The sequence below is a fragment of the Vombatus ursinus genome, unplaced genomic scaffold (assembly GCF_900497805.2).
Source record: "Vombatus ursinus unplaced genomic scaffold, bare-nosed wombat genome assembly UNPS02012319.1, whole genome shotgun sequence".
Taxonomy (NCBI): domain Eukaryota; kingdom Metazoa; phylum Chordata; class Mammalia; order Diprotodontia; family Vombatidae; genus Vombatus; species Vombatus ursinus.
In genome coordinates, this window is record NW_020952097.1 from 4,345,539 (window position 1) to 4,372,607 (window position 27,069).

At 39.7% G+C, this 27,069-nt stretch overlaps 1 protein-coding gene across 1 annotated transcript in view; it reads right to left on the reverse strand.

Annotated features, from left to right (window-relative positions):
• Positions 1–1,423: 1,423 nt before the first annotated feature.
• The window catches only part of LOC114039839 (DNA (cytosine-5)-methyltransferase 1-like), a 54,607-nt gene continuing 28,961 nt past the window's right edge, over positions 1,424–27,069 (reverse strand). Inside the window, exons 9-26 of the mRNA XM_027857715.1 lie at positions 24,086–24,183; positions 22,898–23,045; positions 21,805–21,917; positions 19,291–19,492; positions 19,034–19,167; positions 17,695–17,865; positions 16,024–16,230; positions 13,178–13,370; positions 10,678–10,762; positions 10,265–10,396; positions 9,817–10,099; positions 8,148–8,289; positions 5,000–5,166; positions 4,071–4,248; positions 3,361–3,556; positions 2,567–2,730; positions 2,056–2,172; positions 1,424–1,648 (exon numbers count right to left, since the gene is read on the reverse strand). Of these exons, the coding sequence (XP_027713516.1) occupies positions 1,538–1,648; positions 2,056–2,172; positions 2,567–2,730; positions 3,361–3,556; positions 4,071–4,248; positions 5,000–5,166; positions 8,148–8,289; positions 9,817–10,099; positions 10,265–10,396; positions 10,678–10,762; positions 13,178–13,370; positions 16,024–16,230; positions 17,695–17,865; positions 19,034–19,167; positions 19,291–19,492; positions 21,805–21,917; positions 22,898–23,045; positions 24,086–24,183 (2,841 nt within the window). The 3' untranslated portion in view covers positions 1,424–1,537. The remainder of the gene's footprint in view (positions 1,649–2,055; positions 2,173–2,566; positions 2,731–3,360; positions 3,557–4,070; positions 4,249–4,999; positions 5,167–8,147; positions 8,290–9,816; positions 10,100–10,264; positions 10,397–10,677; positions 10,763–13,177; positions 13,371–16,023; positions 16,231–17,694; positions 17,866–19,033; positions 19,168–19,290; positions 19,493–21,804; positions 21,918–22,897; positions 23,046–24,085; positions 24,184–27,069) is intronic.

A 27,069-nucleotide genomic window follows, 5' to 3' on the forward strand; every position in this document is an offset into this window, starting at 1 on the left:
ACAGGACTCCCCCAGCCAGACATTCAGGAGTTGGTGCTTCCTTGGATTGGTGATGTATTTCTTCTTTATCTCTCTTTCTGTTAATAGTCTTTGTTTCTAAGATTGTATAATCATATGTAATCACATTTATGTGCATGTATATTTATGATCATCATTTTTAAATCACTTATAATCTAGGAGAGTATAAACATGTCTTTGTTGGTATGGCTCTGAACCTATGAAACAAATCATAAGTGCTGTAGCCTGTAACACCTTACTTACAACAGTAAGTTGCTTAAACTCATCCTCCTACTAGTTCCATCATCCGTAAAACGAGGGTCTTGGAGCAGACCATTGGAAGTTTCCTTACAGCTCAAAATCCTATGAGCTTTCTTCCCCTCCTTTTTTTTTTTTTTTTTTGGCAAGGCAATTGGGGTTAAGTGACTTGCCCAGGGTCACACAACTAGTAAACATCAAGTGTCTGGTCTGAGGCTAGATTTGAACTTGGGTGCTCCTGACTCCAGGGATGATGCTCCATCCACTGTGCCACCTAGTTGCCCCAAATCCTATTATCTCAAACAAGGAAAAACCCTAGTGAGCATAATGGCAGTCCCTGAACACAGTAGTATTGATATAGTGCCCGAGCCCTATTGTTTTAGCAGGGCTTTTAGAGCTCTAGAGTTACATAACTGCCATCCTGGCCAGGCCTTTGGCTCTTCACTTTAGAACTCGAAACAGCTCTCCTTCCTTTGACCAAGAAATCTTGTTGCTTTTTCGTAGTAGAAGATGCCTCTTACAGGGAGACTTCATTCTCCAGCTGAAAACATTAAGTTGTGGCAAGGTGCCTAGTCAGAAGTCCTAATGTGCCAGAGAGAAACTGGCACAATTTCAGAAATAGTTTTGAGTTACATAAGAGTCAGAAGAGATACTTGATCATTTAAAAAAAGATTTATTATAATGTATATAAAAGCTGCAAAAATATTTCAGTCACTAGAAGTTACATTTAATATATAATTAAAATAGTTTTAAAATCTAGGCTATATAATAGGCACTTTACAGTTTCATAATTTAATAGCTTGATCATTAAAAACAACTGATTGTCAGCAGAGGAGGTACTTCATGAGTACAATGGAATAAAAAGATTGGCTCATTAAGAACAGTAGTCGACTACAGCTCTGTCTCTCATACCTCTTCGATTTTAACTGAAAAGAAACAAATTAAAAACAAGTTTAAGTTTGAATAGAAAGAAACAGCATAGTATTATGACTGTCAAATGGGACAGTTTAAATATTTTGGGTTAAATAACATTTCCATATGTTTAATAGGATTGTTAATAGACAGCAACAAGTTGGTAATGGAACACACACACACACACACACACACACACACACACAGAAGCCCATCCAGAAGAGGGGCTCTCAGGTGATTTCGCTTCTATGACCTATAGTCTGCTTAGACTCAGTGACCAATGAGGAGAGGAAAAGGGGAGAGCTGAGCTACCACATACTACCCCTATAATATAGTTGCACACAATCCATTTCACACACCAGAAAGTCCTCTAGCCACATTGACACCTACCTGCGGCATTCTCTTTCAGTTTGGCCAACACACAGAGCTTGATCTCCAGGCCTATGGCTTTGGCAAGGGGTGGAGGCACTGCATTACCCACCTGCATGGGAAGTGGGGGGGGAATAGAATTTGGTGTTGTGTGATAGGGTCCTGTGCCTAGAAAGATCCCTGTGAACACCTTGGCTTTTCAGCACAGAGGACAGTAGCAGTCTGACCAGGTCTTGGAGGATTTGAATCAGGGTACCATTCTACCCCAAGGTAGAATTCTCATTTCGTTCCCCAGTCTGCTTTTGAGTGGGTCTTGCTCTTAGAGGCCTCAAGGCCACCTCAAGCCTTCTGGTGGGAGAGCCAAATGCAATTTGTACCAGATATTCACTTGGCAAGAAGAGACTTCATTTTGTTCAAGTGTCAATAGTACTAAGTAAAGCCTGATAGTTCCTAATGAAGAATTAGCCTCAGAAATATGTTCCGTATCCAATTCAAATAGCTATAGAAATTAACACTTACCTGTCTGTGTTTATCTAAAGTACTGCCAACCAATCTGTAGGTATCTGGGAATCCCTGGGACCGAGCACACTCCCGTACGCTCACGACTCGGTGCTGTTCTGGGTGAAGTACTCGACCCTGTGGACACAAGAATCCATGCCATCAGCTCCCAAGTTTTTCTTTCATTAGAAAGCATGAACTTGCACTAAAGAAAAATAAGACCGACAAGTCTCCTTCCTGTAACACAGTGGCCAAAAAGCAGGATCATCCTTAACTGCAACAAAGCTTAGGAGACCATGTCCTGGGATTGGGATCTCCATTGGGACATAGATCATTGGAAAGTGTTTGGAGAGAAATGGCAATGAAAACAATGCCCTGAACTGAATGGCCACCTAGGAATGACAAATGGGCCTCAAAATGTAAGGTCATTTGTGGAGCAGCTCTATGGTAAGTAGTGGCTACCAACATTTTTAGGTTCCACAAGGGTAGGAAAATAGGTGAATTCCACTTTCTCCCACTGACATGCCCTTACCTGATTGCCCATGGGTTCAGGATCAGTAAGCATAGTGCTGAAGAAGCCATCCCATTCCAACCTTCCATAGAGCCCAGCCCAATGGTTGTGCCTGTTCCCAGTGTGGGGCAGGCACCATGGAATCAAGGTGTTGAACTGTCTATCTGCAGGATCACAAGGTTTACCTAAATAGAAGGGCCAGGTTGAAATTAAGAAGTAATTAGCTATTTGGTATCCAGTTGAATAAAATGAGAGTTAAGGTCTAACCTCCTTGCTAGTATCCGTACATGATCTCCATACTTTTGCAAAGGCTATCCCCCATTCTTGGAATATACTCCTTCCTTCCTCCATTACTCATCTTAAGTGTTACTTCCCACTGAAAGCCTATCATGATGCTTTAGTTGTTAGAGTCCTCCTTCCAGGCATGTTACTAGGCTGTTTATAATAATTTTGTATTAACTCTTCCATATGTTGTTTTCCTAGTAGAATGTAAGTTCATTGAGGGCAGGAACAGTTTCCATTTTGGTTTTGTACCCCCCACTAACTGGCACATAGAATGGAATTTAAATAAAGGTTTAAAAAAAATGCTACTTAATTTTACTTAATACAGTGTGAAAACTATTAAGGTAGGAAGACACTCAACTGCTAGAAAACATTTTGTTCCCTTCCCTCAGTGATCTCAGAGCAGCATAGCAAAATGAAGATGGTTTAGAATCAATGAAGAATTGGGCATAAACTGATTCCTGTTGAGATAGTGTCAGGAGAGAACACACACACACACACACACACACACACACACACACACACACCCCTACCTTTCGCACAGGCGCAGACCCCTCTAAAGGCTCCAGTACTGCTACGTCCATTCTTCTTATCATTATGATTATAGCGGAGTTTCTTGGTCACAGAGCCATCTGAGATGTGTACCTGGATGTTAGGAAGGTCTCGCCAGTCTGACCCTGGGGTCAGAGGAATCAGTTTTATTCGAGCACTCACCAAAGCATTCATTTCCTGCAACCAAAGTCAAGGTTAGCCCTTCGATTATTCCCCCCCAAACCCTTCCCAGCCAGGCCCCAGAAGGATCTATTCTGACTTTATTGGACACAATTCTGAAAAGCATTTTAGAACTTAAGACTTTGCTTTCTGGTGTCACTCCAGTCCAGGGCTTTTTCACATTTGTGTCAAGGATCTCTTTGGCAGCCAGTCTGGTGAAGTTGACTCCTTCTCAAAATTTTTTTAATGTGTAGAATAAAATATATAGGATTAAAGAAAATAAATTCTATTGAAATAAAGATGCCATTTTTCCCCCATCCAAGTTCAGGGATCTCCCGAAATCTATCCAGGTTAAGAATCCCTGTTCTAGGGGTTACTTTTGTAAGTATGGTTTAGATTAGAGGATTATTGATTGTGCTACTAGGTGGCCTTGTAAGCCAGTCATCTTTGAAGTACATTGAGGATGTAGTTGAAGAATAACCACTAACCCAGGTTGTGAGACCACATGAAAAGATTCCCATAGCAGCATTACCTTACAGACATGGTCCCTGAGGATATGTTGATCTTTTGAGCCCCTTAACTGTCTCTGGAACCAACATTTGGGCTCCCCCTTGTAAGGAATCTCTTCTTCTGAGGCACCATTCTTGATATTTGGAAGGTCCGACATTGTGTCAAAGACAGTCATCGTTCGAAATGGAGCAGCATTCAGCCTGAAACAAAAGGCAGCTACCTTACACACTTTATTCTGCTTTAGACTGTAAACTCCCTGAGGGTAGGGACTGTCTTTTGTTTCTTTTTGCATCCCCAATGCTTAGCACAGTGGCTGGCACAGACCTGGCATTTAGCAAAGATTTGTTGATTTGATATGTGCCAAGTAGCAATAACAATAATTCGTGTTTATATAGCCCCTACTATGTGCCAAGGCACTGTGCTAATATCTCATACGATCTTCACAATAATCCTAGAAGGTAGACATTATTATCCCTATTTCAGATGAAGAAACTGAGGCAAACAGACTTATCCAGGGTCACAAAGATACTAAGTGTCTGAATCCCAATTCCAAATCTAGCATTCTATCTGCTGTACCATCTAGCTGCCCTAAAATCATTACACATGAAGGATGCTGCTTTTGTAGACATTCAGACTAGACTCTTTTTCCTTCTCTTGCCAATACTTCAACTAAGAATTTAAAACAAATGCTCCCAAATCAGACCCGTCCAAGCTAAGTCGAGGACAAGGAAAGTCTACTTCTGTGATGTGCATGGAAGCTTTTAGGTGCTTTCTACACTTCTCTGCTCCCCCACCCCAGACTCCTTTCTTCTTTTTTTGCTGTCTGTGACCTCCAGCCTGCCCTATCCCCATCTGTAGACCTTGAACAGGCTCTAACTTGTAGAATTTGTCACACTTGCTTTGGGAAATTGGTTCTTAGGGGGAAGAGTTATTAGTTCTGAATGCCTTTACCTCTTTATGTTGCTGACAAATCTCTTGCCATCCACCACTGCAGCGAGCTGGCAGGCTCTGGTTGTGAAAACATGCAGGGGTTCTGGAAACTTGGGGAGTTTCTCGCCTGGGGCTGCAGCTAGGATGATGGCCCTTCTTCTCGTCTGAGCAATGCCATACTGGCCAGCCTAGGCACAGAAAACAAAGAAACACACCATTTCTACCAAGTTAGTCAAATAAGAAATATTAAGATGTAAAAGTTAGCAGTGAATAATAGGATACAGGAAATTAATGGGGGATCTGGCTTCAAGTCTTGCCCTCGACTTAATTACTGATGAGTTGCATGTCTGTGTAGGTATAGCAAGCTTCTGTTCAGGAAATTCCCCATTCTTAATTCACAAGCCTAGACTCTCTCTCATCATAAAAATAAGCCACCTGTATTTCTGGGTTCTAGAAATACCTGTTGAGTAGGAAAACTAAAGATGTGTGTCTAGGAAAATGTTTATTCAGGAACCAAAAATTAGTTCTTGACAAAAGAATCTTTCTTACATGAAATTAGGGCACAGATGTGCCCATTGATACCTTAAAAGGTAAGAAAACTGCCAGTTATGACAAACAAGGCAACACAAAGGTGTATTCATTTATTTGGATTGGCCCCCTCAGTGTCTCCTTGGGAATGGGTTTCAGAAAGTGGGGCTGCCTCCAAGATAATCTGATGGGGAGGAGGCTTCTATTAGAATGACGATGCTGCCCTGGTGGCCACTGTGAATTCAGTTTCCTTCTGAGGAGGGTTTACCCTTTTCTGGGAATATTTGGTACGTGTTCTTTATCTACCTACAAGTCCCTTAAGTCTTGTGCCTTCTGTATTTGCTAGAGGGTGACAAGGTTTGTCTTCATTACACATTTGCTCCCCCAAAAGTTTGTATAGGAGGAGTTGAGAACCCTGTTGCCCGTGTCAGTAGAGACCAAGACATGAGCCATAAAGGAAAAAATTGCCCTTTTGATTCAGTCCCCTGTGGTCAGAACTTAGTTATTGGGAGCATGAGACTACCTTAAGATTTTGTGACCTTTATAAAAAAAAAAAAAAAAGGCAGCTGTGTAGTTTTAAAAAAAGCTTATTAATATGTGGGAGGGGATTTCATTACCGTAAGTTCCCCCATTATCCCTATCCCTCTCAAAGAGTCATACAATGTAACAAATAGTATTTTTTAAAGACAAGCAAAAAGGTAGATAAAAGTTCAGCTGTTTAGTCTTTTTTTTTTTTTTTTTTTTTTTTGGGCTAGGCAATGGGGTTAAGTGACTTGCCCAGGGTCACAAGTAAGTGTTGTGTCTGAGGTCAGATTTGAACTCAGGAACTCCTAAATCCAGGGCCAGTGCTCTATCCACTGCACCACCTAGGTGCCCTTCAGCTGCTTTGTCTTAAAGGTTACTGTTGAATTTACTCTGCCAAGATTAGTAGTCACAGTAAATCTCAAGTCATACCAAGCTAAAAATTTCTGACCACAGTAGATCATTCTAAGTCATCTACTTATTACTAATGATAATAATAATAATAATAATAATGATGATGATGATGATGATGATGACGATAATGATAGCTAGCATTTATATAGTGTTTTAAGGTTTACAAAGCAATTTACATATCTACTCATTTGATTATTTGATTTCATTTGATATCACATTTGATTAATCTCCTTTGATTAACTATAATCTTTCAACATCTAACACTGAAGGAAAAAAAAAATCACTCCTCACTATTTTCATTTTCAGGGAGCTTAATTATCATTCCTTTCCTCCGCCTTCTCTTCAATGTTTCCCTAAGACAGCACAAGACAGTCCAACTCTGCTGCCATTAATATACTCATGTTCCATATAACAACCATGAAAAAAGTCTGAGGGTCAGAAGCAAAGCCAACCTGCTGGATGGATATGGGACCTTTCATCTAAGGCATTAGAGATGTTTTAAGATCTAAAAAAGTGACCTTCATGTGTTGATAGAAGTTGATTAGTTTACCAAGACAGGCAACTCATTGAGATGAGGACTTTTTTCCATATCAGTTTTGTTTTGTCTTGTCTTGTCATATGAGACAAGTCTTATTTTAAACCAATGCCAAAACTTTAGCTCATTCTAATCCATTGAGAGGAAGCATAAGAAATATATGTAGTAGAAGAACATGTAGCAACACTCAGGAGGACAGATTTAGAACTAGAAGGACCCTCAGTGGTTACCTAAACCAACCCCCTTATTTTCCAGATGAGGAAATGGAGGCCCTAAGACATCAAGTGACTGCTCAAAGTCACAGGTATCAAATAACAGAGCCGACGTTTGAACCCAGCTCCCAAATCTAAATTAGCCCATTTTGGGGAAATAACTATGGTTATTTTTTTCTTCAACATTGGAAGAACAGGGATAATGACACTGCTGGGGTGCTTGGGTGCTTGTGCTTGTACTTGGACCCCAATTTCTCCCTAGCCTCAGAAACACTGTCTCTGACAACCACTCCCCAGCCCAAGGACACTGTGCCTAGCAATTACTCATGGGTGGGCCCCAGCATGACCCTTATCTCTCTCCCTGGTGCAGCTACACAAAGCTGGGTGAGAGAGTGCTGGGCTGCTCAGGCCCCAGCCCTCAGATCATGTCTCTGGAAGCCTCCCAATTGCTTAGTAAATTCCTGTCTTGTGAGAAAGCTTTCCCTTGTTGCAGAGAATTCTCTCATCAAGACAGAGGGAGAGGGGTGCCTTGCCCAGCCCAAGGAGTTATGTCCTTGGTCAGCCCAAGAACTCTTCCTCCTGCCAGACTCCAAAGATCCATACCTCTGTCATCTACCTCCCTGTCCAGCATACTCCCTGTACTTTCTCATCCATAGCCCCCAAAGACACTTGGAACTTTAGATTACCTCAATGTCCCTGGCATTCCTTTCCCATGCCCTTTTCCATATAAACCCTAGCTCTATCCTCAGTCTTACAGTTTCCTTAAGAATCCTTGCCCACTGAAAAGTGTAACAATAAATCTTTGCCACCTTGATTTAAAGAATGCTTGAGTCTGTGAATTCATTCCAGATGACCCCGTCCTGTACACCAGTCTGAGGGGTCTCAACCTCTCAGACCGCAACAACATAAGTGTCATATTCCTTGGTTATCTCCCCCACATATCTTAGCATGAGCCTACCTGTAATACACCAAATGTACACTGGTATCCCATTCGAATCAGACATCGGAGGGTCAGCTTCAGGACCATGGAACGTCTGAATGACACAAAGTTTCTTACATTCTCTAGTAGGAAAAACCTAGGTCTGTAGTAATCACAGTAGCTGTAAGAGAAAGAAAATGTCCAGTAAGATTCTTTGTAGAAAGCTTAAGAGTCATTCAGACAAGACTTGGACTGGAGGGAATGGGGCTAAGTAGCTAAAGACCCTGAGAGTTGTAGGTTTTATTTCCCATCAGCCTTGAGATGAAACTATTGTGGGCTTAGAAGATGGCATTTTTGTTGTAGAGCCAGTTTTAAGTTGAGAGATGCTGGAGGGAGAGAGTCAGAATCGGTGATAGGGACAGAAGACCACAAGAGCAGACTTTCTGGGAGTTTTGTGTCTGCTACAGCTTTTTGCATTTCCCTAACTCACTCTCTTATTAACTCAGAGCAGCTAGGAGTTACTGAACTCCATTTACTTGAATCCATTGGAACAATGTTGAATTTGCCTACTTCTCCCTTCTGTTTTATTGCCGTATGAAATGGGCAGTTTTGTTTTGTTTTTTATTAAGTATTTCTCTGCCCTTCTAAGATTTTCCAAGTTGTTTGTATTTAATTATGGTTTTTTTCTTAGATAAAGATAAGAATTTTGTATCCTGACTATGTTTAGGGGGAGAAAGTCAGCGAATAATCGACTGTACAGAATCTGACTAGATAGAGACAAGTTGTTTCTATTTCAGTGATCCAATGACTACCTGGGACTTCAGAGATTTAGTTTTATTAATAAATCTATATTTCAAGTTTTTGAATTTGGAAGAGGAGCCCTATGGAACTGTGACCATTACCCCTAGGCCAGAGTTTCTTAACCTTTTCTGTGTCATGGACCTTTTTGTCCTTTTAAAGCCTATGATTCCTTCTCAGATTAGTGTTTTAAAGATATACATTAAGATACATAGGAAACCAATGATTGAAAATATAGTTATTAAAGTTTTTCAAAATAAGTTCACAAATCCCAAGTTAGGAATCCTTGATCTAGACTAAAACCTTCATGAACTAATTTATTTCAATATAGATAAATCCTTTCAAACAAAAGGAACTTCAAACTTTCTCTACTCCCCCACATTGGTATAGAAAGTAGAGATAATAGAGTGGGAGGACCTCAAGAAGAGGTTATACAGGGAGCCAATACCAAGTGTATCAGAACAGGCATGCTTGGGGGAAAAAAATCAGTTCTTCCTCCTTCTGAAAGGATTTACATGGGGAGAGGATGGGGGAAGAGGGAAGTGCTGTTGAGCTCCACAGCCCTTCATGTGGCCATTTCTTAGGTTAAAGTGAGTCCTATAGAGAGCCTTACTGGCAAGCCAGCCAGTTGTCTGAACTCTCTAGAAGTGATTATGTGATACAATGACCCATAAGTATGGAGTTCTCCTACAAAAGAACCAAGGTAAGTCCCTCTGTAGCAAATTTCCATGCAGAAAGTAGAAAGGCAGAATCCTTGTGCTCTAATAAGAGGAAGAAGGGACTTCCTGCTCTGGAGTAAGTATATCCTCACTTTCAACGTGAAGATATCCTGTGCTTGCCACCCCCAGTAAGTAGCAAGCAAAGACTACACGCTAAGATGAGGGAAAAATTATACCCCAGTGCCATTCACCTGAGGAAGGAGACAACTAGGGAGTTCTTGAACTTGGAATAAGTGCGTGAGTTGAAGCGATTCATGCCACTAAACCCTTGGCAGGGTGGGCCACCACACAACATTTCTACATCTCCTTTCTGAGGCAGCTTCTGGCCCAGGGAGTTGGTCTTCTCCCCAGACATAACCATCTTCAGGAGAACATTACAATCTTCTGTGAAGACAGTGGTCCCAGGATTATTCAGACAGAATGCCTGGGCGGCAGGCTCCCACATTTCAATGGCCCACAGTGTTTCAAATACTCCTGGAGGAAAAAAATATCATCTTGTTTAAGGAAGATGTGCTATGCATGTCACATTTTTAAAGCAAGATAAGTCTCTTTAGAGTTCCAGAGCTCTTAGAGAAGAGCCCTGCAGGAAAATGAAAGGCTCAAACCAGAGCATCTGGGGCAAAAACCTACCGCCTTTACCTGCTTGGTGAAAGCCTTCAGACAATCCTCCACAGCCAGAGAACACATCCATGGTGCGAAGCTTGGGCAGCTTTATTTCTGTTGTTTCCTGCTCACTTGGCTCCACTGCTACAGATTTTCCCTTGCTTTTGCCTGGGGAAGCCCATTGCTTATTAGTTCACAACTGCTAACCCCAAAGTCACACCAAACACAGGGATTCCACTTGCCCTAGAAATTCCCAATGCCTTACTATTTCAAAGGGAATGTCAAAAAATATATATAGAATAAGAGAAAAGGAGGGATTTGCTGAAATAAAGTAATTATTTCTGAAAGTTCCTTAGGAGATTTAAGAACTTATTCCCAATTGACCTCAAGTTTTATTTGGACTATAAAAAAAGTGGGCAAGTCCTTGAAACCACAGAAACACAACAAACCTTTACCTTTGCCTTTTCCTTTGTCCTTATCACCACGGGCATAACTTGGAACTTCTTCAAAACTTTTACTTTTTGCAGTATAGGCCTAAGAGGATAGAAGCTAAGATTAGTTATCTAAAATGGAAAACTATGTCAAGAAATAAAAGCTAGACCACTTCACAGAAGTCTGAAGTGAGGGTGATTTGGAAGGAACATTAAATGCTATGTAAAACAGTGAGAAAAACAAAAACAAAAAACAAAGTCAGAGACCCGAGTACAAATGCTGCCTCTGATGCTTATTGCTTTGAAACCTTGGTCAAATAATTTTATTTCTCCAAGACTTCATTTTCCTCATCTATAAGATTAGACTAGAAGAGCCCAGGACTTCTCTGATCCAAGATCTATTCTCTCCTCATTAGGGAGTCTTGTTGTCCAGCCTATCCAATAATCCCTTCTAAAACATAGCCAAGAGGTCTCAAGACATAGTAGTGACTGGGAAAAACTATCCCCCCAATGCTGCCTAGACCGGCCTCCACAACAAGACCTGCAGACAACTTGTGGCCCAAAGGATTTCAGACGTCCCTCAAAACATGGAAGATATAAAAGAAAGTAAAGATGTAATGAGTGCTTTGTCCATGCCTGGCTTAACCCTCCTTCCACTAATCACTGTTGTGCCCGTCGTGTAACTTAGCGAGTGAGTTGCCACAGTGCACTCTGTTTGTCAGGTGACCCAAAGCAACCATCGTCAGGCCATCTCAAGTCTGAGAGGAGTGAGAGTCTTATCTTTTCACTGTGTTTTTAGTCGTTACTAAATGTAACCAGTAAGAGAACCTGAAAAATATATTAAAACTTGTACTGCTTAGCAAAGTAAATTTTTTAATATTAATATAAATTTTGTGATAAATAAAAATTCATAAGTATAATTAGTTGATATTAATTGAAATTTCCTTTTAAAAATATGATTGATTGATTTACAAAATAGTTTAATCATTAATTACAACTTTACTTGGAAAGAGCCACTAAAAACCTCTATCTGCAGCCTGAAGTTTAGCCTGTTTTAATTTTGGTCCCTACCTATTAACAAGTTATGTAGGTCTGGCCTAGACAGTCTACCTTGGGATAGTGGTTAGTAGCCAACTAACATTGTATAGTACTTTAAGGTTTGCAAAGCCTTTTGCCAATATCCTCATTTTATCCTCAAAATAACCCTGGGAGGTAGATGTTATTATCCCCATTTTATCAATAAAGAAACTGAGGCAGAGGTTGTGACTTGCCCAGAGTCACACAGCTCATGAGTATCTGAGAGCAGATTTGAACACAGGTGTGTGCCTGACTCCTCATCCAATTCTGTATCTACTGTATCAAGTAGCTTCTATAGATTTGGGCTAGATAGAAGCTTTCTATCTCTTTGCAACTTTCCTCTGTTGGTCTGCATTCTGCCCCCTGAGACCAAGTAGAGGCAATCTAATATTGCTTTCTAAGTATTAGCCTGTCAAATGCTCCATCTTTTTGCCTCCCGACCCTCTTCTACCTAGACTAGCACCAGTTTGTCACGGTCCTTAAGAGAAGAGTCCTGGAAATGAAAGGGATGGATGGGGTCTGACCACAACCAATTATAACTACCCCATTGCCTCTCTTGGCCTGAATGGAGGCTCTTTCAATGTAGCTGAAGCTCAAGCTAGCTTCTTGGATCTCGTATTTCATCCTTGAAATCTCAGGATTATAATCTACTGTAAACCACAGGTTTTTCCCCCACAAGAATTTGTCTTACTTATGACTCCCCTATCTTATACACTTGGACTAAAAAATAAAGTTCCACATTTGAACTTGTTCCTTGTTAAATTAAATCTGATTCAGCTGACATTACTATCAACTCTGGAGAACACACAAATTTGGGTGAAATGGCAAGTGTAGCCTCTTGGTTGGCTACACCTGCCATCTATGCCTTTATCCAAGTCAATTAAGAAAAAAAAAAAAGCAGATTAGAACCAGGACCAAGGATATGCTAATTACCCTGGAATATTCTCCTAGAGAGGCCTTTGAAGGGGTAGATACGTGAAACATCTCCCACCTTGAAAGGTAGCATTCTTTTATATAAATGCCTCAATGGTTTTATAGAGTTTAGTCCGTTCGATGAAATTAAGGAAATGATAGTTTATTAAAGTACCTACTATGTGCCAGGCACTATGCTTAGCATTTTACAAATATTATCTCATTTGGTCCTCACAACAACCTTGGGATGATAGATATTATTATCCTCATTTTACAGTTGAGGAAACCAAGGCAAACAGGTTTTTAAAGGATTTGTCCAAGGTCACTCAAAGTGTCCACGGCCAAATTTGAACTCGGGTCTTCCCAGCTCCAGGCCCAGTGTTCTCTCTACTGGATCACCTAGTCACCTGAAAGTTTCAGTGGAGAAGCTCATCTTAAATCCTACTTCTACCATTCAATTACACCTCCTATCACCTTTTTGTTACCTAGTTTGACCTCAAGGAGGTCATTAATTTACAGAAAGGATCACCTCTTGGAAATAAAAGTGTTCCGGGTCACCAAGAGAGTATTTCTCAGTAGGTTCTGTCATCGTTTCCAAATACTTCACAACACAGCGGCCTTGCACGTCTTTAAAATTCACAACAACTTCTTCATCACTCCAGTATAATAGGTTGATATCCTCCCAAAACTTGTTCATCCTACATTCATGGATATTCTCTGGTCTGTAAAGATGAAGTCTTATTGTAAGATACTGCTAGAGAAAGTAGACAGCTCCAATATATTATTTTGTATATCTGGGGGGGGGGGGGAAATGATGCTATGAAACCTAATCTGCCCCCAGTCTCTACTGGCCCCACCTATGGGCTCAACCCCTTACCCACCATTTGTCTCTTGGAAGAAATTCATTTCAGGATGCACCATTGAATAGGGAGGGATATTACCTAGGAAGGGCTACCCTTCTCAGCCATGAGCATGGATCCTTTGTGTTAGCTACCTGGTGAGTCTGACAGTAATTAGAACCCCCATGAAACGGGATGTATGTGGCAAGAGGTAGGATTGTGTACACACATGTGAAACCAAAACAGGGAATGAAGGCAAGTAATGAGAGGCCCTGAAGTCAGGGGCCTAGTTAGATATTACAATAAGTATCTCCGAGTGGTTAATTGTAGAAAGCTTGAAGATACTAGACCCTGATTGTATTTTGTCGTTTTTAAAAAAGATGAAGACCAGCGGAAAAGTACTGTCAACTTCAAATTTTGCTTAAGGTTGACCCTGAAGAGACACCAAGAAGGATCTGTTGTCTTTACATTCATTGGGTAATTCTACAGGACAGATAATAAAGTACAGTACTCACTTTCTGAAAGAAGTGATGGACTCAAGGTGCAAAATAAGAAAAAATGTTTGACACATCCAGTGTGGTTATTTGTTTTGCTCAACTGTGCATATGTATTAAAGATTAGCTTTCTCCCCGACTTCCCCATCGAAAGGGGGGGGTAAGAGGGAGAGGGGAAGGCAAAAATAACCAAAAAAAGAAAAAAAAAGCAGGAAGGTCACTGAAGCCTTTTTTTTTTTTTTTTTAAGTGCACAGAAGAAAACACAAGCAGGACTGTTTTAAGTTACCTGTTGAAATTATTTTAGATTTTAAAATAAAAGAAAACTGTTCTGATCAAATGTGATACCACCATCCCCACCAAGCAGACACAGACCTTTATCACCTAACCAGACAACCAGCCTGGTATACTTATTCAGGTTTATGAAGGTGAAAGGAGGGCTGCTAGGTGGCAAAGTGGATAAAGCACCAGCCCTGGATTCAAGAGGACGAGAGTGCACATCCGGCCTCAGACACACAACACTAGCTGTGTGACCCTGGGCAAGTCACTTAACCCTATTTTGCCTAACCAAAAAAAAAAAAATTTGAAGGTAAAAGAGCAATGACAAAGGAGAGCAACCCTCTAGGCAAGTTTGAGCTCACAGGAATACCCCCCAGCACCCAAGGGTATTCCTCAGATTGAGGTAACATTTGGCATTGATGTAAACGGCATCCTCAATGTTTCTGCTGTCGATAAGAGCACAGGCAAGGAGAATGAGATCACCATCACAATGTCAAAGGTCGTCTGAGCAAAGAAGACACTGAGCCTATAGTTCAGGAGGCTGAGAAATACAAGGCTGACAATGAGAAGTAGAGAGACAAGGTATCTAAGAATTATCTTGAATCTTATGCTTTCAACATGAAAGCTACCATAGAATATGAGAAACTCCAAGGCAAAATTGGTGATGAAGACAAACAGAAGATCCTTGACAAACGTAACGAAATAATCAGCTAGCTGGATGAGAACCAGGTTGCTAAGAGAAGAATCTGAGCATCAGCAGAAAGAATTGGAGAAAGTCTACAACCCCACATTACTAAGCTGCAACAGAGTACAGGGGGCATGCCAGTAGACATGCCTGGTGGGTTCCCCAGGGGTGGGGCAACCTCATCTGGAGGGGCTTCTTCTGGACCCACCATTGAAAAGGTCAACTAAACACTCCAGAAGAGCATTCCACACAGTTTTCCAAAAATTGAAGGACTCATATTTGTAGCCAAGGCAGTAGTAGTTTAGAAGTAACATTTAGGGCAGAGCCAAGATGGGGAAATAAATGCAGAGACTCACCTGAGCTCTCCCAAATTCCCCATTAAACAACTTTAAAATAATGCCACAAAACAAATTCTGGAGTGGCAGAACCAACAAAAAGATGGTGTGAAACAATTTTCCAGCCCAAGACAACTTAGAAAGTCAACAGGAAACATCTGTCTCACTGGCGTGAGAGTGGAAAGCCCAGTCCAGCAAAGGCCACACTCCCGCCAAGCTAATAGCAGATCTTGGGGGGAGGGGCACTGAATCAGTAGCAGTGACTTCTGAGCTCTTAGTCCAGATAGTAAAGGGAACAACTGGTCAGAAGGAGATTACTGAGAACCCTTTGCTGGCACTGGGTGCAGGACTCTGTCCCAGAACCTCTTATGGGCAATGCAATACAGTTCCAAGGTGGAAAAGAATGCTTGCGGTCACTCACAGACCAGGAGAGGAGTGACCACACCTCTCCTTAGATCATACCACTTTGGAAGAACTGAAAACTTATAGATCCCCAGAACTAGCTTTGAAAAAAACAGCCCAAAAAACTCTGAGGCTTGGAACAGTGCCTCCTCCACCCCAGGAACAGAGCCTAACTTTAACATGAAGTTAAAAGTTAAGAAATAGACTGGAAAAATGTATGCAGAAGGAGAGAAATGAATGTTGCACTTTATCCACACTGTAAACAAGGAGAAACGCAATTCTTGTCCCATAGAATAAAATCTGTTTAAAATTGGAGAAATTAAGATTTGTAGCTGTTGCCTACCTGTAAAATTTGTTAATTCTGAGTTTGATATCTGTTCTTTTACTTTGTTTGTGACAGAAAATTTCTTTGATTTGGCCAATGCGATATGGCTCAGGGGCATTCTGGTTGCTGCCTTTAATATAATCCGATTTTTTTCGGTAGTATTCTGGGTATTGGTCCTCATTCACTGCTTCTTTCAACTTCTTGGTTACAGTTGGAGCCTTGAAGCTGAAGAGAATAAGAAAGCTTTATGTAGCATGATTAAAATAAGACACTATGCTTTTAAAAATTGACAGAACTCTCCCTTGTCCTGTTGGCATGGTCAAAAAAGTTTTCATCATAAGATTTTTCAAAACTGGTATGTATTACCAATAAAAAAAAAAAGTTGAATAGGCTTAGTTCATGGGCTATTAGCTGGAGGAGAGAAACAGTTAAATATGTTTTATTAGTCAGACTTTAGAATTTATACTTCAGTAGTAGAGATACCGTTCTATAGTCTCAAGGCAGTGGTCAAGATAGCTCATCAGCACTTTCCCTGGGGGTTATCAATGAGTGTGCTGACTCCTACTCAGAGACTTGGCTTTTGTTTCACCAAGTCGACCAGGGTCCATAGGCTAAATCGGGCCACACTCTGAATCTTAGTAGGTGGGGAGGTAACCCTCATTATTACTTTACTGACTTCTCAGCTTGGACTGGATTCAATGGCACAAATGGCACCTTAACCTATAGTTTAAGTAGTCTCCTTTCTTGGGTAACTTGTTAAGAGTTCACACAATCCGTTTAATTGACTTACTAGTTCCAGGCACTGTGCTCATGGCTTGGGATACAAATAGAATCAGACAGAAAGACAAATTGCCCTCAAGAAGCTTAAATTCTCATGGTAGGATGAGCCTTTCACCTGACTTAAAGGAAAGTAATTTCCTTCATGTTTCAAAGAAGATCGATCCTAGCAAGGATCCCTCCTCTAGAGCCCTCCTTGGGTATGGGTGTGACCTGGATAGGACTTTCAGCTTTGAAGACCATGTGATTTGTGTTAGCTGAGGGACCTCCTCTAATATTGCCTCCCAAAATGGCAACAGGCCAAGTTAGAAAATGTAATGACTTACGCATTTGAACCCCAACTTCTCTATTTCACACCCGAGCCCTAGTTTCTTCAGATGTCAAAAGACAATTACCCCTCCTAGACCACTCAGACCAGTAAAAAACAAAAAACAAAAAAACAACGATTTCATTCATGTGTAAAAAAGTGCTACATAACAGCTAATGGCTAACATTTATATAGCACCTACTGTGTGCCAGGCACTGTGCTAAGCACTTTACAATTATTATCTCACTTGATCCTCAAAACAACCCTCAGAGGTAGATGGCACCACTACCACCACCACCAGAAAGGATCACAATCTTACTCCCGTTGCTTAAATTGTACCATTATTCTTTTGAACAAACTCTAATTAGAGCCAGATGGCCTTGTCAAGCTCTTCAGGGCTTCGTAACTACTTAGATTTATCTTTGACTTTATATTATAGCTAAGGCTACTTGATAGGAGCTGCCTAAGATACATAAAGATAATCTTCTATGACAAGTCCTAAAATGATTTCCGATATGGGACAGATGCTACAAATCAATGTTTTCCCATCATGACTGTCACAGAGACACCCAATCAAATAAACTGGGCAAAAGAATACTAACAACAACTCAAAAGCCTCAGGCAATAAGAAAACTCCATCTCCTTTCCTGTACTGTACACCATTTTTCATTGCCAGGCTATAGAATATTTTGTCATCAACTTCTTCTAGGGGCTCTGAGACTCTGGAGATTTCCTTTTCCTTCATTTCAGACTGATGGGCACAGCTTGTGCAGAACCTGAAAGAGAAGAGAAAGACCCGTAATGGACAGGCTAAGGATTTAAGCAGACAAGTGAGACTAAGCATCCAGCTATGTTTGTAAATAGAGCTTTTCATACCCTCCAACCCCAATTAATGTCACTAACAAAAATGCTCTAGTCAATACTTTTATCAGGTGATAATGTCTCTAGCTGCAAAATCAAAGATGTAAATAATTCTTAGGTGCCTCTATTGAATCAATTATGTAAAATAGATATGAATTTAATGTAAGCAGGTATGACACATAGATGTAACTTATAGGTGGCTAAAGAGAAATCAGTCTCTCCTTGTGGGGCTTGGATAAGACAGCAATCCTGTTTGTAATCAGAAATTCCAACAGCAGGCCAACCTGGTTGTTGAGCAGTTCCCTAGATAAGCCTCTGAGAGGAATTACTTGGGGTGGGAGGATTTGCTTATGTAAGAGTATCCTAGATATTTTAGGGGAATTTTTAAAAGTAAAAACTGTTCTAATTATAGCGCATCAGCAACTAGGTGGTACAGTAGATAAAAAACACAGGCCCTGCAGTCAGGAAGACTCAAGTACAAATCTGGTTTCTGACACTTACTAGCTGTGTGACCCTGGGCAAGTCACTTAACCCTTTTTGCCTCAGTTTCCTCATCTATAAAACGATCTGGAGAAGGAAATGGCAAACCACTTTACCAAGAAAACCCCAAGTAGGGTCACAAAGGGTTGGACCCCATTGAAACAAATGAACAATAAATATCTCCTTTCCAAAAGCTAATTTGTCTCATATTCAATTTGAGGGTAGGAGAAAAGCATCCTGGATGGGGATTCATGAATAGTACTACAACCTACATATACAGATGCTTCAGGGTTACCTCTAGAGCCCCGATTGGAACAATAACCAACTGCCCTCTGGGGACCTTGCTCACCAATGCCAGTGCAGATGGTAAATAAGTTGCATTCAGGGTACTTCCCTTTCATCATGGGGTAGCAACAACTTTTTAGAAAGTTTAAGTCGTCTCTGCTATCTAGTATGTACCTGAGAACCATTTTCTCTAGGTTTTCTGCCACATCCTATATATTGTTCCCAGAAGCCTATAGCTTTGGGATGGCCCAAAAGAGCCTTTGACTGAACCGGAAGTGGACTAGATACCAATGTAAATATTCACTCTGAAATACTCACCTGTATTTGTTTTCCTTTGGAGGTTCGACCTTTGGAGGAGTCTCAAACCTTGCACAGTCTGGATCATACCACAACTGGTAGAAATAGTTTCTCCTGTTATCTTCAATCACTTTGAGCTCTATATTTGACCCCCCCTTTGGAGATTAAAGGGAAAAAAAAAAGTTGGGTTTTTTTCTTCCACTCATTGAGAGTTAGAATTTTTAAAAGTGTCATAGCTAACTAGAGGGCCCAAGCCAAATAACAAGATTTGTGCCTACCTCCATGGACCAGTTTTCTGAAGGTGCTTTATAAATAACATTCACTTTGCCATGGATATAGGAGAGCTGCATATCTTCACACTCATCTACCAAGAAGAGCTCCAGAGGGTCTGATGCTTCCCCAAGGATAGTATCTACCCCAGTACAGAACCAGTGAGCATGAAACATCTGTCCACTGCTGTCTTCCCATAACGAAGCAATTCTAGAATCAGAAAGAGAAAGTCAGATCTTTAATTTAACTTGCCATGTCTTTCTAAAGCAAAAGTTCCTTCTTTCCCACTTAACTGAAATAATCCTTGAATGTAAGTGATAATGAGAAATAAGGGCATAAATGTAGGCAAAGAAAAGACAATTATTTCTAATTGCTGATGTGACTTCCACAGGTGCCCCCAAATCACCTAAGAAACTAAAAATAGGGGCAGCTAGGTGGCACAGTGGATAGAACTCCGGCCTTAGAGTCAGAAGGACCGGAGTTCAAATCGGACCTCAGACATTTGACGCTTATTAGCTGTGTGACCCTGGGCAAGTCGCTAACCCCAATTGCCTCACCCAGAAAAAAAAAGAAACTAAAAATAACAGGATACACAAAACACAACCACTACCACCACCAATGCCCAAATACAGTATTTCTATGTAGCAATCATAGAATCCAAGAGGAAGTGATAGAAGACAGGTCTTATTCAAACTATAAAATACACAAGGTATCTGAGAAGCCATCTACCAAGGCATTAAAGGCTTATAAATACAATTATATATAAATACAGGCATATATTCATATTCTTTAAAGAGATAAAAGAATCAAATGTAAAAAATCCTGGAGGTTTCACCTTATACCCTGCAAAGTGGCAAATATGACAAGAAGAATTATGGATGATAGGCACACTAACACATTTTTGGTGGAGCTGTGAAATGGTATAAACATTGTGGAAAACAATTTGGAATTATACAACTAAAATGATTAAAATGTCCATACCCTTTGAACCAGGGGCTCTGCTAGTGGATTCATACCTCCAGGAAGCCATTGATAAGAAGAATGATCTCACGTATACCAAAATATTTATAGCAGTACTTTTTGTGATAGAAAAGAATTGAAAACAAAATAGAAGCCCTTAAGTTGGAGAATGGTTTAAAAAAAGTATTAGCGATACATGAATATAATGGTATAATACTGTGTTGTAAGAAATGTGTATAATGAAAAGAGAAACATGGAAAAAACTGTATGAACTGATAGAGAGTGAGGTAAAAAGAGACAAGAAAACATACACAATAACTATAACAATGTAAATGGAAAGAACCATATACCCAAAAAAAAAAAGTTAATGTAACAAAATTATAAAGATTAAGCATGACTTGAATGAAGAGATATGAGAGAACATCCCCAACCCATCTCTTCACAGAAGTAGGAGGTCCACAGGTATTACACATTGCACATGTTTATAGAGTTTTTCCCATATATTGATCAGTTGTGTTGATTTTTTTCTTCTTTTGTCTTTAAAAAATACTATTTGTTATTTGAGATGGCTTTTTGGGAGTGGACTCTGGGGATAACTATGATGTTAAAAAGAGTCATCAATAAAAAACTTATTTAAAAAATAAAGGAAAAAGGTGACATGTACATTGCTCAGGGTTGGGCTGTGCCAACATACTACAAATGATCATACTTCCTAGGTTTATGGATTTAGTCATATGCTAAATTACCAAGAGAACATTCTTCAGTTAGACAAAAGTCATTCCTATAATCTCAAGAAAAATAATGGGGGCTGGAGGTGTTGGAAAATGCTTCCAGATTTCCAGTTACTTAGTAAAGTAGTAAACAATTTGGCATCAATTTTAAAAATTCAAAAACAGTTAAGTCAAAGAATCTAAACAAGGAATTTACCTAACTCAATAACCTAGTCTTCAACAAACCCAGAAATATTTTCTGGGGACAAACTCCCTTGTTGACAAGAAGTACTATTAAAACTGGAAAGCAATTTAGCAAAAGTTATAAAGCAACATCTTATACCACAACTAAAACAAACATGTATGTGTATATATATATGTGTGTATATATATATATACACACACACATACACACTACATGAACATTGAAAAGTTGTACCATGAGATAGTCAAGAGATAGAACACAATAACACAATTTGTTCCTTTCAATGGCTGGGGGAGGGTTCTAAGCTAGGCAATCGCAATAATAAATCAGAGATATTTGACCATATGAAATTGGTAAAAAATTTCTGTACCAACAAAGTTGAAGCCATTAGGATAAGAGGGGAATAAGCAACATCTTTTCATCAAGTATTTTATGTCCAAGATGTATAGTGATCCAGCAAAAATATAAAAGCCAGTAACCATTCCCCAGTGAATAAGTGGTCAAAGAATGTGATTGGGGGGGTGGGGAGGGAAAGGCTACTCAAATGCTTCCCTGCCCCTGAGAAATATGTCTAAATACATTGGAATGGGAAGTGCACAGAAAAGAGAAGAAAAAAAATAACTAGAAATAAGGCATATGATACAAACCTAGCTAACCATAGTGGTTGGGAGGGGTCATCAGGACTGATGGATATACAATCACCTACTTTTAGTTTTTCAGAGTTAATGGACACCATCTCATAGTAATTTCTCGCTCCCTCCTGTAAAACAATCACAAGATACCCAGTTTTGTATTAATTCAGTAGAAAGCTTCAAGAACTCTGCTCTTGATCCCACAAGTTACATTGTCTTCTTTCCCCATCTTCTACACAGGTTATAAATTTATAACTGTCCTTTCCAGTTTAAAAGGCTCACGATGGCAATTGCTGAATGCCAAAAAGCAACATGGGCAACATTCTGAAATGAATTGGGTTGGCGTTTAAGAAAAGACAATACTTATCCTCCCCAATTGCATATATGGTATGCTTCCATCCCTCAACAAACCAAAACAAAGGGCATAATTTTTGAAGTAACTTTCATTAAACAAACAGTTGAGTGTCCAAAGGAAGACTGGCACTAGACCAAGTGTGTTAACGCATCGCCAATTCTGACGTAAATGACCCAAGAATTAAGGAAAGAAGAGTTCATTTTTTTAAGAAGTTGGAAAACAAAGCAAAACAAACCCCTTATCCATGTTTTAAAACCTAATTTGGCAATTCAGAAAACTATCATTAAAGCCATCTAGCCATTTTTTTCCATTTCTATGGCTATTCTCTTTGTCTGAAATATAAAAAGCTTGACCAAAAAAGGCATCAATAACAAATTGGTCTCTTGCTGTATACCTTCTCCCCATCACTTGTACACGTCAATTTAAGGTTTAAAAATATTTTCCTTTCAACAATCCCGTGAAGTAGATAGTGCAAGGATTATCCCCATTTTTGTTGGTGGGTGTACTGGCAGTGCCAATGAGCCGAGTGACAGAACTTTGAAGGAAGATGGATGGGCCATGGCTAGCATTATCTTAATGGCAGGGGAATAGTAGCCTATGAAGATATTAACTTAACAGTTATGCAACCTTAGGATTAAAGGAATGGGTTAGATTTGGTGGAATGTCTTCTTACCCACTAGCAACCACTATGTGCTTGTTAGAATAGTAACTTTTTTTTCCTTTAATAAGACAAGACAGTTTTCTAAATATTACCTTGATTGGAGCGCCAATCCAGGAGATCTTAGTCTTGTTCCGTTTTTTTTTCTTCTGTTGGAGCATTTTCTTGGGTGATACTGTGTTAGGAATATCCTCATTAAGTTCTTCATCCTCTTTTGCCTCCTTCACAGCTAGATTTGGGCACCTAGAAGGTCACCAATGCTCATGTTTGGTTTTGAGAAGAGTCTCTGGAATTTATGACCCCTTAATCTGACTAATTTTTCCCCCCTTTCAAGTCTTTATATAGAGACAGCATGGCTAAAGAGCTGGAGAGTTGGCCTCAAAGTTAGGAGCACCTGTGTTCAAGTCTTGCCTCTAATACTAAAGAGATGACCCTGGGCAAGTCACTCAGTTCTCTAGACAGCCCTGTAAGATTATAAATTGCTGAGAAAGTAATAACCTGCACTGGTAGAAGTTTCTAATACTAATGACATCACAGGTTTAGTCCCCAACTTTTTTTTTTTTAAATAAAAGTTTTGTTGAATCTCATACTGATCCCATTCTACATGCTTCCCTGGGACAGGCATAACCAGGGCCCCAGATTCTCAAAGCTTTCACCAGCAAGTTAAGAACAACCACTGGCAGGTTCAACCACATTGGACGGCCTTCAAGCAGAGGTCTTCAAGATGGGCAGCAAATTTATCGTCTAAGGCTAGCCTAGTTGAGCAAGGATCACCACCACCACGTTTATCTGCAGGATGAAGTCTTTCCAGACATAGCCGTTCTTGAAGCCTGTAGAGTCATGGCTTTAAAACTGGAGAGAACATTAAAAGATCATCTAGTTCAACCTCCTCATTTTATGAAAAATAAAACAGAGTCTTGGAGGTTAAATGATTTGTTTACGGGTCACACAGCAAGTGCCTTAAGCAGTGCTTAGACCCAGATCTTCCTGAACCAAAGTCTAACGTTCTCTCCACTACATCCTGCCATTTGCGAAGGCATGGAAGGATTACCAATGGTATTGGTGAAAGGAATATTCATGGAAATTTTCCTTCAACTCAAAGAGAGAAGAGACCTAGAAGTTGTCATGAGTGTAGAATGGAGAGGAGTCTTGGGATAAGGTGAGCCCTAACATTGGGCCTGCTTCATAAATTTATGTTCTCTAGTAGGACCTAATCCTGTAGAAAAATAGGGAGAGCACGTAATAGGTGACTACTAAGGAAACCTGGATTGTTAGAAACTTACCTTCTCCGTAGGCAAGCCTGCTTGCTGCGCCCACTGCCACCAAATTTAACCATATCCTTGCAGGCCTCACACGTTCCACACTCAGCCTGTTGGCAAACCTAGAAGAAGCAAGAACATCTATAGTCAACAACCATGATTAGTGAAATTTATATTAAAAAATTAAATATGTATGTGTATATGTATATGTATATATATATATACACATACATAAATATACACACATATGTGTATCTATACCTATATCAATGTCTGCCTTTCTTGATCTGGAGTGGCAACACTGACTTGGGGAATTGTCTTTTGAGACTCATTCTAAAGCCTCTTTAGGAATGAATTGGTCTCATTCTCCAGAGCAGAGAGACATCTTTTGTTTCTGGATCTCCTTTGGCTGTCTGGTAAAGCCTATGGACCTCTCCTCAGAGGGTTTTAAATACATGAAGTAGAAGATTTCAAAGAAAACCAAATTATATCAAAATAAAGATTTAATTTTCCCCTTATCCATATTCCCACAAGATCTATAGACTCCTTCAAACTATGATGGTAGGTTACCAAGCCTCTCATTCCTTTAAGAAGCTGGGGCAGATGATAAGACACAAAGAGTGGTTCTCAAATACAGAGCTATGGTCCCCAGGTTAAGAACTCTGTTCTAGACCACATTATACATTTTGCTTTTTTTCTTGCAATTTGAAGTTGGTATGATATTGTTATACAAGAGTCAGAGGTTAAATAGATCACCCCCTTCTTTAACTACCAGCATCTTGGCCTGTTTTGTGGGCATTAGGATGTCCCGCAATGGCTAATTACAATCTTAGCCAAGCTTTGAGGTAGCTGGTTTTTTTAGGCACAGTGGATAGGACAGTGCAGCTGCAGTTAGCAAGACTTGGGTCAAATCCCACTTCAGTCTGTTACTAGCTGTGTGAAATAGCAAACCACTCCAGCATCTTTGCCAAGGAAACCCCCAAATAGGGTCAAAAAGAGTTGGACAAAACTGAAACGACTGAACAATGCTGTTAGCCAAAAGAAAAATAGCCAAGTGTGTGGGAGGTGGGGGGAACCACTATCAAATCTGTTGTATATGGTCTTTCCAATCTCTTTATCTCCGATTCCATGATTCCCTAGTATTAGGATTATTTTGACAGCTGCCTGGCTAGCCTCTAACTACAATCTTTCCTTTTTCCAATGCATACTGATAGTACCATCTTTATTCTATGTCACCACCCTACCCTGAAGGATTTTAGTGTTTAAATGTCTATACTCTTTGGCCTAGAGATCTCATTACTATGCATATGCCCCAAGGAAGACAAAAATAAAAACCAAAAGGCCTTATCTATATCAAAGTATACATAGCAGTATTTGTTAAAGCAAAAACTGAAAGCAAGATAGACACCCATCAGTAAGGGAATGACTAAATTATTTGTGTTTCACAAAGGTGATGAAAGTGACTGATATAGAGAAGTATAGAAAGACTTACATAAACTGATTTAAACTGAAGCTGACAATCAGGAAAATTCAGCATATACAAACATACAGAAATCCAATGTAAGTTAGAAGAACAGTCAAAATTGAATGTTATGGAAAAGCTCCACATATACCCATATATTTATAGCAGCACCTTGAGTGATGGCAAAGGATTACAGGCCAAGTAGATGCCGATTGATTGAGGGAATGGCTAAATAAGTTGCGGTATGTGAATGCAAAGGAATATTATTGAACTATGAGAAATGACAAACATGATGGAGAGAAGCATGGAAAGATTTATGCAACCTGATACAGAGTGAAGTAAGCAGAACCAAGGAAACAAGACATAACTACAACAACATAACTTGAAACACATATATACACAAAATCAAAAGTGAATGTGGCAAAATTGTAAAGGACAAGCATGGCTCAGAAGAAGAGACATGAGAAGACGCCCCCTACTCTATCTAGGAGATCTCAAAGTTTTGTATGCCACATTTTCAGATTTTGAGGTATTGTCAGTTAGCCAATAAACAATCAATAGTCAATAAACAATAATCACCTATTATGTGCTAAAACTGGGCAAACAAAAGAAGGTAAGACAATCCCAGTTTTCAGAGTTCATAATCTAAAGGGAGGAGATAATATGCAAATAACTATGTACAAACAAGCTATATACAGTATAAATTGATCAGGTATGAAGATTTTTCTTAAAAGTATTATTTGTCATATAAGATGGCTCTCTGTGTGTAAGGGAAAGAGGAAGGATATTGGGAAAATTCAAGGTGATGTAAAAAAAAAGAAATCAATAAAGACTTGTTAGGGGAAAAAAAAAAAAGAAATTGAATTCTATGAAGATAACCAAGTTTGGCCACAAGGAAGGGATATAAGTGTGTACAGTACTTTCCTTCTTTGTAGGAAGAAAGTGCCACAGGTATGGAACAGCCCATATAATGGTAGACTGGGTTGATGTATTGTTTTTGCTAAACTGCTTTTATCCCCCCTTTTTATTCTTTGCTGTAGGGGAATGACTCTGGAAGGAGGGGAAGGATGCATTAGGAAATATAGATGATGTAAGAACAAGAAATATTAAAAATTTTAGACAAAAAGCCATTTTAAGTCAGATGCTGTTCACATTTCCCAGTAAAGGCATGAAGATGAATAAATAACATTTTGAAAGAAAACTTTTAAATGTCACTTTGTTGAATTCATTGTTAATTATTATAACTGGCTATTGAGATCTTCCATAATCTTGCATCCCATTTCTACCCCAACCTTATTTTCCCCCTATTTCCTCCAACATGTACCCTCTGCTCTGATAATGCAGAAACTCTTATTCTCCCTTGCCCCACAGATAATTTTCTGCCCTTCTCTGTTCTATTTACTCATCCTGTCCTCTGGCAGGTATAGCTACAGTATGCTTTCCCATTTACTTAGTTTCAGCAGTGAAACCACAGAACACATTCAGAAAACAAACAAAATTTAAGGTACTAAAATTATTCTTTTTTAAGGTAAAAAATTAAACTTTG